Source organism: Trachymyrmex cornetzi, unplaced genomic scaffold (genome assembly GCF_001594075.2).
Source record: "Trachymyrmex cornetzi isolate Tcor2-1 unplaced genomic scaffold, Tcor1.1 scaffold156, whole genome shotgun sequence".
NCBI classification, from domain to species: Eukaryota; Metazoa; Arthropoda; class Insecta; order Hymenoptera; family Formicidae; genus Trachymyrmex; species Trachymyrmex cornetzi.
Window position 1 is genome coordinate 4,782,556 of NW_017296157.1, and position 11,438 is coordinate 4,793,993.

At 31.1% G+C, this 11,438-nt stretch overlaps 1 protein-coding gene across 1 annotated transcript; it reads right to left on the reverse strand.

The window, feature by feature from the left end:
• Positions 1-605: 605 nt before the first annotated feature.
• Positions 606-9,524, reverse strand: LOC108758449 (alpha-tocopherol transfer protein). The gene is made up of 4 exons (XM_018503445.1): positions 8,659-9,524; positions 7,109-7,203; positions 2,015-2,329; positions 606-1,273 (listed from the first exon to the last, which is right to left on the reverse strand). The coding sequence occupies exons 1-4, from the start codon at positions 8,984-8,986 to the stop codon at positions 932-934; spliced, it is 1,080 nt and encodes a 359-aa protein (XP_018358947.1). The 5' UTR covers positions 8,987-9,524; the 3' UTR covers positions 606-931.
• Positions 9,525-11,438: the final 1,914 nt, after the last annotated feature.

An 11,438-nucleotide genomic window follows, 5' to 3' on the forward strand; every position in this document is an offset into this window, starting at 1 on the left:
GGATATAAATAACAAAATGTTTTAACGTATTTAACCTTAGAATGCTATCGTACGTAAATTTTACGTGCAAGTGAGCGAGATCATTGACCGCTAAAGCTATGCCTTCAGTGATCAGCAGGGAGTCCAATCTGCCATGAAAGCGGGGACAAGCTTTAAAAAATTCAGTTCGTTGTATATCACCTTGGACTCTCTGGTGGTCAGTAACAAAGAGTGTAATAAGTGTTTTCAATTTTTAAGCAGTTTTGTGTTATATATTTTATTAGTAAATGTTGTGAGGCCAAATTGGACTTATAACACAATCCATATCATTTAAGATTGAATTTGATAATATGCTTATTTTTTTCTTTTCTTTTAAGTTAAGTAAGATAAATGTTAGGTATACGTAAAATTCCTTTAGTTACATAGAAAGAACGATTTTGCTGAAACATTTACAAATTTAACTAGATACAGATCTGAATATAATTCTGTTGGAACATTAAAAATAATTATGTAGGAAACTTAAGTATAATGAGCAATGCTGCAAAATGTGTTGATATTTAAAGATTGTATTGTATTTCTAATTCTAAATTATACATATTTTGTCATAAAAATGTAAAATGTATGAAAATTTTGTGTTATTAATTAAGAGTGGCCTATTTCTTCGTATGTAAAATTTACGTATTGATAGCAGTACTGTATTACTCAATATTAATAGCGTTCTAAGGTTAAGATTGATCTAAAATTAATATAAAACAAACTGTATAAAACATATTTAAAACGTACATGCTTAATCGAAAGATCCAATAAAAAGATACAATAAAAAAACTAAATGGTGTTACCTGATAATAACGTGCAAACTAATTGCTGAGTAGCATGTCATGTATATAAAAAATACATACAAGTTTTAAAATTTTTCTAAAACTCGCCTCTCTCAGAATTCGATTAACTTTACTCATGAAAAAGAGTCGCGAATATCGTCCGTAACAATGTATCCCATTTTATCCATCTCCTCGACAATTTTCGGATCTTTGATTATGGATTGAATCCATTTGTAGTAGGGCAGCTCTTCCCTTACGCCCCCGTATGCTTTTGGCAAGTACTGGGGCAAGATGTGTTTGTGCAGACTCTCGTAATTGTTACCGTGGAAGAACAGCTTGGTTCGCATGTTGGTATCGAGCAATGGTTTGAAGACCGCGAAGATCGCGTCGAAGACCCACGACTGATTAAGGATGTGAAGCGCGTGAATTCTAATGGGGAACGCAGTTACCATCACAGACAACATCATGCTTGCCACCTAAAAGAAGAATTCATCTTCATGTCTTATATTGATGTATTATTACATTAGTGCTCCTTTGCCATTTTTAATTTTGTACAACTATATTTATCACAAACAATCTACAAATAATTTCAAATTCCATGTAATAAAACCCTGATAAACACTTTTCTTACGATTTTTCATCATTTTTCAGAATTTTGAAACTTAAGCGGAACAAATCACGATAATGTCACAATAACGTTAAAGTAAATCATAAATGATTAAAAAGTGACTTTTAGTGATCGTTTTATTATTAGTGATCATTCATTTTTATGATACTTAGAAATAATTTTAACGCTATTTTGATGTCATGATGTCTTGTATTCTGCTTGAATAAATTTTATAATTTTTTAGAATAATTTTATAAGGTTTTTAGAAAATTTCTCAGATTTTTTTTATCAATTGGAACATTTTCACAGAAGTGCTGAAAAAGTCTACATCTTTTTTAGAATTCTTTATATAAATGAATTTTAAAATATTCTAATTTCTGAGATTTCTCATATTATAATTTCTCTGAAGGAAACTTTTATAAATTCTGAAAAAGTTTAAAGTATTTTTTTGAATATTTTTACTAATTTAAAATATCAAAATTCTTAAAAAGATTATGAGACATTAATACCTGACCTTTATTATTATTTTTGTTTTTAATTATAAAACATTTTTCAAAACTTTTCACCGAGGAAAAAAAGAGGAAAAATAATAACAAGACATCAGATATACCTGAGGCGTCACGGACCATGCGTGTGTCATGGAGATATCCTTTAAATCGAAAATGGCTATACCACCCATGATTTGTTGTCTGGGTTCAAGCATGCCGATTTCGAGGATTCCAACTGTAGCCTTGAAGAGCATCTCGGTAGGATATTTACGCGGATTCCAATTGCCAAAACGGTAGATCATTAAGCGCCTACCACATTGGGTCCTATACGACGGCACCGTGATCACATTGTCTTCACCTATGTACCTCATCTCGGCCGAGTTCAGCTGCTGATGGATCTCCGGATGTTCCTCTTTGAAGTTATAGTAATTCACTATCTATCGAAAGATTTCTTGAGAGAAATAGGCCTCGACGTTCTGTGTACTATCATTCACGAGCAAATGTCACAAAATTATCGTATTCCGTGAAATTTGCATTATAAAAGCTAACGCTGATCACACACGCTGAACATTTCATTCCATTCATTATCGCAATTTAATATAAGATATTATGAATTCTTGATTGTTAGGTTGACATAAACTACATCATTAGTCAATTATTCATCGGCTGTTCTCGTCAATTGTATATATGAATAGCCCGTTTGTTTCCTTATGCATATGCAGATAAGAGAATTGAGCGATAGAGAGATAGCGATTGAGTCGTCTTAAAACTAGTTTGGATGGGGAATTATTTTAAATCTATATCAATCTTTATTTTATTTTTTCGTTAAAATGTTGAAATTATACTGTGGTCATTGGATCAATTATTAAAAGCGAATTAATAATTGCTCTGTCCCAAAAAGCTAGATTTTTACTTTCGCTAATTCTCGTGGAATACACAAGTGCGTCAGGTATTTCTTGAAAGGTCTTGAAAGATCTTGAAAGGTAGATCAGTTCACCCTGACATAATTGTGCAACTAGGAGTTTCGCTTCATGTCCGCGCTTTATCTATCGATGTATTTTCACTATTAATTGCCTACAAAGGTCATAAATACTCGTTATTTCAACATTCCTAATGAACTTTCATAAACAATAGAATTCAAAATGACATTCTTATCTTGCGGACAAAAATATTTTGAAGCAATTAATAATTTTATCAATAATCGTTGTTATCAATAATCATTGTTATCAGTATTATTTACAATCACATTTTTGAAGAAAAATTTACTGTTTTGCGTAAAAAGATTTCGAACTAAATTACACAGAGCACACAATCCAAGATAATATAAAATAATGAAAATATAAAATAAAATAATAAAAATTAATACAAACATAAACAAAAGAAAAGAAGACAGATTTTATATGATACGATTAAATCAATTTAGATTACTTATTCTTGATAAAATTAATGACAGAAGAGAAAACAATATGCAGATTATTGTTGCAATTATTTTGAATTGATTGGCTTACATTGGACATAACTATGCATAATAAACCTTTCTTATTACTTTTATAAATATCCAATTCCGCTAATGATCCTAAATGACGCAATCTTCTAAACGAGACTAAAATTACTGTTTAGGATTGAGTTTCTGACATTCAAAAAAAATAAATATCTACCTACGTAATTATTTATAGATCATTTAATATTTGATTTGCAATATTTATGTTGCTATTACATGTATAAATTAGATACATTTATTTAATTGCCAAATAAGCAATGTCCATTATAAAAACTAGCTAATACTTAGGTATTTCTAAAATCGAACTGCGTAAATTACAGAAAAATGCATGATTCGGCCTAATTACTCTAGCATATTAAGTATTATATTTGCTAATTTATAATTTTATATCTCTCAAACTATGTCTTTAATTCTATAGAGAAGACCATTTAAATACATATTATTGGAAAATTTAGGAGTGCGAATTATAAAAACTTGAAGAAATATTTTTCTTTCTTTCTTAATAAATTATGCATACGTTATTTTATATAAATTAATTTACTTTTAAAAAAATTTTCTTTTAAAGTTTTGCTCTTCTAAAAACTGTTGCTCTTTTTCTATGTCGATTAATTCTTCAGATATTTATCTTATTCTATTGCTCATGAATATTTTTATGATTCGATACGTGTTAAAGATTAACCATTATATATACTTTATTCGTAACATGTGTTAAAGATTAACCACTGTATATACTTTATTCGTTTAAAGACGGTTTGATATTGACTAAATATTTTGTTGGCACATAATATTTACCGTAATTGTTTTATTAATAATTTATATAAGCATATTTACGGTATTAAAAACACTTATCTAATAATAAATATCGCATAAAAGTATCAGGCTTTAAAGAAGGTCGGTACATTAACGTAACAGACAAGTAGGCATTGCGTCCCGTTTCTATTTATGGCGAAAGAAACAATGGAAAAGTTATCGCAAAATATATCTCTTTTCCTCTTTTATAACGTAGATACTTTTCTTTAAGTTTTATTTAAACGAAATAAGTATTATCTACAATAAAACAAACAAAATCTAATTAAAAAAGGGGCAAGTAATTTTCCGAATGTTTCAAAATTTCGTATTAATGTTCTTCAGCTTGACGTATAATAAGCAAGGAACATATATAAGGAACGTGTATAAGATAAAAATTTTGAAATATTGAATTAATATGAATTTTATCAGCATTTTCATGTATTTTTTAAATGTCATTATTAAAATATTATCTAATAATAATACATATATGTATTTTCGAATATTTAAGTACCGCCACTAGATAGGCGTAACGGGGTAATATTTCTCGTAGAAAAAACTACATGGAACAGAATAAAAGGCACAATATTATTAAAAAATTTTTACCCATGCTTTAATGAAATGATTTCTATAAGGTGTATAAAACCCCTCTTTTTCTCTCTCTCTCCCCCCTTCTCTCTCTTTCCCCCTCCCCCCTCCAAAATAAAAGTAAATTAAATGTATTTTGAAAGTATTTCATTTTTCTTTGTGTACATAAAAATTAATTCAGGAATTTAATATTCTTTCAAACTTATGTGATAAATAAATGTTGAATCAATGTTCCTAAATGCTGAATAACTAGTTTGCAAAACATTACTTTAATTGATACTTAAGGGGATCCTAAAGCCGCCTGTATTAGACTAAATCATATAATTTTTGTATAAAAAATACTCCTTTTCTCTCTCTCTCTCTCTCTCTCTTTTACAGATTCAAAAATCCTTTTCCAGGATTAAAGTATACGCATTAATACGTGTTTGTAAGGTGGAGTTTATGCTGAGGACAATCAAAAATTTCGAAATTGATATATTTTTTATCATTTCTTACTGTAACATGGCGTCTCAAACTGTCAAGTCATAGTAACATTTCCTTGATACGAAAGTTTTGTCTGTATTTACGAAATAGTAATCCACAAACCTAACACATAGTTTGCACGAACAAATAACGTCGAGTTCTTAGAATTAGACTTAAACGCTTTATCGCGATAAATTTGTTATACGAAAATTGACACGTTCGTGCGACTGCATGTATCATAGGTTGCGTGAGATGTTGGTATGGTAGTATATAAAGACATGTTGATGCGTTGGAAAAACAGCAATCTTTGGTGACTTCATCGGAGTTTCACTCATTCGAGCTTCGCTTTAGGATCCTCTTAATGATTCTCTCTTCTTATGTTTTTCACTTTGAATCTACTTCAGAATCTACATTTCTCACAATGTTGCAATCAATGTTTCTGATAAGTTGATTAGAACAACATTATTTGTAACGATATTTCCGATAATATTCAAATTTTCAAATCAGTGCTAAAGTTTGTTCATAATAATGTTATACAACATTAAATACAACATATTTTATTAAATATTATTGAGTGTACTTGTAATAACATTGTAGTAATGATTTTTTGCTTACTGGGTTATTAATTAAAAAAAAAGTTTCTGATGCTACACATTTTGAATAACAAGAACTTTTTAAATAAAATTGAAACGTATGTAGAGATGTACATTGTGTGTAAAAATGGAGTATGACTCATATAAGTTAAGCTTGACTTGTTATCGCGTATTCAATTACAACTTGACTCTGACAAAATGTTTTCAGTTAATATTTCAGTTAATTTAATATTTTTGTATTGAAGCAAGCTATACATCTAAAATAGTTTACATTTGTTTTTCTGTAATAGAATTCAATCGTTACAGAATAACTTTAAGAGATATAATATTTATCAGAATATATCCGCAATATGTTTTTTCTATTACGTCATTAATTTGATATGGAGTTCGTGGTTTAGTAAACTTACACCACATTATATGAAAATTTATCCCACCATCAAGACAAACTGGCTATAAAGTAGTTCGATCGTGTTTCACTTACTATAAAAAACCTAAAGTAAAAATAAAAAACAAGATCGATTCTCTGGGATATAGAGAAAGGTTGCCCTTATCATATTAGTATAGTTTAATCATAATAATTAGTTAAAATCGATTTAAAAAATCGATTGCTGAAATTATGAATATTATGCCAAGAAACACCGGTCTCTCCTACTCTTATTTATGTAACTAGTTTTACATTTTATATCTATAAGCATTATCCGGTATAATTTATGCATAATTAAATTCAAAGATTCTTCTTTCATTTCTAGATAAGTAACGTGAACCAGCTGATGAATAATGTTATATGATCAGATTGAATAAATATATCGTAAAGTTGTTAATCTAAAAATGATAAATTTGATTTGTTACTTCACAATCATTATAACTTTTTATTACAAATTGTTAATTACATTTCGCTCTCTCGACATATGTTGGAAAATGTATGAAAATAAACACTTATCAGCATTTAATAGCAATAATAAGTCTGCAATATCTTTTGAGGAAAATTGAATACAAAATATCGCAGGCTTGCTAATAAATGCTGATAACTGTTTATTTTTATACATTTTCCAACCACAGCATATATCGAACCAAATGTTGTTAACAATTTTGCAGTTACAGCATTTTTCTTTGTCTCATGACTGACATTCTTTCTGCGCACGATAAACTCTTATCAGCTTTACGTGACAAAAAGCGCATTGGCGCGAGCGTACTTTTAATAATAAAAGCGTACGCCTCTTTCATCGATTTCAACTGTCCGCTTCATTGCAACTGTCATTGTCAATGTCTATGTATCTATAACTCACCAGCTTATGCGCACTCTTTATATTAAAGTTCCTCGCGCGAAGAAATCTGATAAGAAAAGCGTCGTCCATCCTGTGTGGCAAACATTCGCCTAGCTCTGTGAGAGAATGCATACAGAATCTTGTTAACACCGAATAATGTAAATGTGACAATATTTTTCTACTTACTCGCGAAACGTTATGAATTCTATGAATTTTAGTCATGTTTTAAATAATTTAAATATATCTAGCTGATTCACGAGAGAGAGAATGACTGCGTTCAGCAGAACGTTTATTTTGCAACTATTGAAAATTTTCTTCGCGCTGGTTGGGTTATGCTTTTAGGTCAAGAGAAATGGTCCTATCTCAGCAAATAATTATAAAACGGTTGCAAAACTGTTGTGTTCTGCTGAACGCAGCCATTTTCTGACAAATATTTTGATCCTATATTTATAACACAAAAAATATGTACATTTATAGAAACACAGTTGTTAATATCTTCTTTAAAGGGATCCTAAAGCCGTCTGTATTATCAACTAAATAGTAATTTTTGTATATATATAACAATTACTTTTTTCTTTTTTTACAGATTCGAAAATTCCTTTCCAGGATTAAAGTATACATATTAATACTTGTCTGTGAGGTGGAGTTTAACGACAAAAAATTTTTCTTTCCGTCCGATCTATAATAGGTGTTTTAAACTTTAAGCCGTAAGAAATTGACCAACTACAGTCGAATGCGAGAAGAATAATTGATTGTGATTCGTTCATTCCTTACGGCTTAAGGCTTAAAAATCTATTGTAGATCCGGGATAAGATATCAATTTCGAAATTTTTTGTCGTTCTCGGCATAAACTCCACCTCACAGATAGATATTAATCCATATACTTCAATCGTAGAAAAGGATCTTCGAATCTGTAAAAGAGGAAAAAAGTATGGTAATTGTTACACAAAAATTACGATTTAGCCGGTAATAAAGATGGCTTTAGGATCTCCTTAAATTCTTTCTTCAAATTTTTAGCCCAAAGAAGAGAAATAGCTTGCTTCTATATTTATAACAATAGAAATGTACATTTATGGAAACATTGTTGCTAACTTTTTTTTAATTAAAAAAATTTTTAATTCTTTTCTAAAAAATGCAATTTTAAGTCTGTATTTACGAATATAACAATAGAAATTAAATATGTACATTTACAGAAATACCAACATTATTGCTAATATTCAAATTGCTAATAATTACAAACAACTGTTGACAATAAAATCTAAAACTTCGCGATTATATTCATTACAAGAAAGGTACTATAAGAGTTTAATTGTTTGCGAATTTCATTTTTTCGCCTTATATATACGTATATGTATGAATATATTATTTACGCACTAACAACCGCGGAGGTTTCTATAGGAATTTTTCTTGAATTGAATTTATTGTTGGAACCACAAACTATTTGTTTTGTTTTATTTAATTTGCGATTGTATACACTTTTCTTTCAGTCAATTCGCACTGCACTGTCGATTTTGCAGCATCGACACTTTGTAGACTATCGTTTCAAACTAACAATATACAATTCGAATTACCGAATATCATGTCGCGGAATTCCTGTAACGTCTGACACTTGACCTCCTCGGTTTCTCCTAATTCCCTTCTGGCGTACTCCATGACTTCCGGCGGTGGTTCGTTCAAATCCAGGGTGATCTGCTCGTCGTCCACCTCGTCATAGTTCTCAAGCTCCGGCATATTGTCGGCACCTTTGCAAGTTTTTAAATCTTCCTGTTTCTTGACATCGGACGTCTGCTTGCTGAGAGTCCTCTGATTCTTCGAGTCACTTCCTATTGAAAGCTCGTGATCTTTTGCTGGAGTCCTCGATTCGACACAATTGCTGTTCTTCTCGTTTCCCTGCGGCATGATAGCAGATAGATCAATGATCTATTTCATTTAATATCTATGAAATCCCCGGATCAGTGTGTTACTTGATCGTAACTCGTTCGCGAAAAAGCGAAATCACGCGATCATTCAATCGTGGATCGCGCTGTCACTCGCACAACTATATTGGCCGACCGCCTGTCTCCAGTTTTACCAGATAACCTCCTTCTACTAATATTCTTGAACATCTGTAGGGGGTAGATAATTGTGTACACGTGCACGTATTTATGCGTGCACGTGTGTGCGTTGTATGTGCCTACGGGCAACCAATGAATGTACAGGAGGCAAACAATGATCTCTAAATGCTGATTCGACGCTGACTCAAACTTTTATTTTTACAGCCAATATTGACCGTGGGACGTGATCTTGAATGAAGATTATTTAAATGCCCCGCAGCTACGCAGCGCGAACCTTGAGTCACTCAGACTTGAAGCACAAGATCGACTAGATCAGACTAGAAGCACGTATCAACAAGATAAAGTTCAAAACACAACGTGATTCCCTTAATCTTCATCCGTTCGAGCAAAACAAGGTAGGAAAAAAAGTTGCTTCCTTTCTATATGCCAATTTACTATACGATATTTAATATGTTTTGGATAAATAATGAAATAAATATGTTTGAATTAATCGTAATAATTAATCGATCATATAGACATTGAAGATTGAAACTGCACTGTTTCCAAAAGAATATTTTATTCCGTTTATTCTGTAAATATTTTGTTAATATATTACATTTAAGATAACATCAATAAGTTATTATATAATAAAGCATCTCAATGTCTACGATGTTTTTTGATCTTCATTAGGTATTCTTGAAAATATAAATTAAGTAATACGAAAAGTCACTTCGAAATATCTGCTTTGTGGTCTCGTGAGTGTTTCGGAGTGTATCATAGAAGGTTAACTCTTTCCTGTGCTGCAATATGCGCGTCGAACATGATAGCTATGTGTTTCGCGTTTCGTTGTGCTGTGTGTGACACAGCTACGCCTCCTTCAGCCTCTACGAAGCCAATATCCGGTTGGCAGTATTTTACTCTTACAGCAATGTCTACCTGCCGCTGTTTCAATGCTGGTCATTTTCTTAGAATCGCGCGCCAAATGTACGTATTAAAATCTGTATATTTATATTAATTTCGTAGAATGCTCTTCTCGCAATTAACATATCGTTATTTCTGCGTTGCGCGGATTATATCCTTTTTTTTTGTTAATAAAAAACTAGCAACCGAGTTACGCAACTAGTCTGAATCTACCATCTGCTTATCTAAGTCTAGAACTGATAACATGTTACATCAGCGTCACGGTATTGTTCCTTTTCCTTGACAAACGGCTATTTCTTTTTTCTTAAACAGCACTTATTTTCTTGCACTCATTTGAAAAGAGTTCTCTACGACCGGAGGCAGTATCACGCACATATAATTAGAAAAATGTAGCACGCACATAAAATATAATTTAATGCACGGACGATCGATTGAACGTTGCGTCTACATTAAAATGCATAAAAAATGACAAATCGATGATGATTAATAAAAAAACGATCCGAAGCACATTATACGCGGATATGTCTTTCGTTTCGCCGCGCAGCTAGAATACAGCACTGAAAGATGCAGCTGCAGTTTCCCGCGAATGCAGCGCGATACTGTTCGCCTTGCTGCCAGTGTCGATCGCAGCGATGATATAACTGGCGTACATTTCTTTGTACAGAGGCATATGGCCTCGGCGGTACAATTTTTACCACGCGTCCCTCCGTCGAAAAGCCACAGCGAGCGTTGAATGACTATTAGTACATCTTTGCGTGTCCGAGGCCATGAGTGAGCATACCGCAATACGAGGTCGTTTTACACTGTTACGGTCGAGGTACGAAATTATCACTACCAGCAATCCTAGGTAATTAGTGGTGGTTCTTTAATTAGCAAAAATCTGTTAAGCTAGCTTTCTTTTCACTTCCTTCTGAAAATTCTTATTTAATGTTTCTCGTAATATTTTTCACTATCGTATGTAACCGTCTTTTATTTCAATTCTACATGAATATTCATTGTTGACTGTCTAATATGCGTAATGTTGATAGACATAAATCATTAGCTAGTTGCAATTAATTCCATATCTGTTTTTAAATCTTTAAATGATGTTTACCAAGAATATTTTATTTTTTGTTATTTTGACCTCTTATTTATTGCATATCAATATAATATATTTATATAATCATGTAATTATGTAATTAAATACTTGTTTAATTGTAATGATCTAATATTTGTTTTTAAACAAAAAGTACGTTTTAATATAAATTTATGTCAGGTATAAATTTTCATTAATTGTAACATTTTGATATCATAATTTTTGTAAAATTATAACTAAATTACAATTTTATATAATATTTATTTTTCGAGAAACGCATACACTTGGCGCTTTTTCTTTTTTTTATCTTAAAAGATTTTAA

What these genes read in the sequence shown, in the direction of transcription:
- LOC108758449 (XM_018503445.1), bottom strand. Translation starts at nt 8,986, where the DNA reads ATGCCGCAGGGAAACGAGAAGAACAGCAATTGTGTCGAATCGAGGACT. An exon ending in ATTCCGCGACATGATATTCG is followed by an intron (nt 7,204 to 8,658) that starts GTAATTCGAATT and finishes ATTCTCTCACAG; the next exon opens with AGCTAGGCGAATGTTTGCCA. An exon ending in TAAAGAGTGCGCATAAGCTG is followed by an intron (nt 2,330 to 7,108) that starts GTGAGTTATAGA and finishes ATCTTTCGATAG; the next exon opens with ATAGTGAATTACTATAACTT.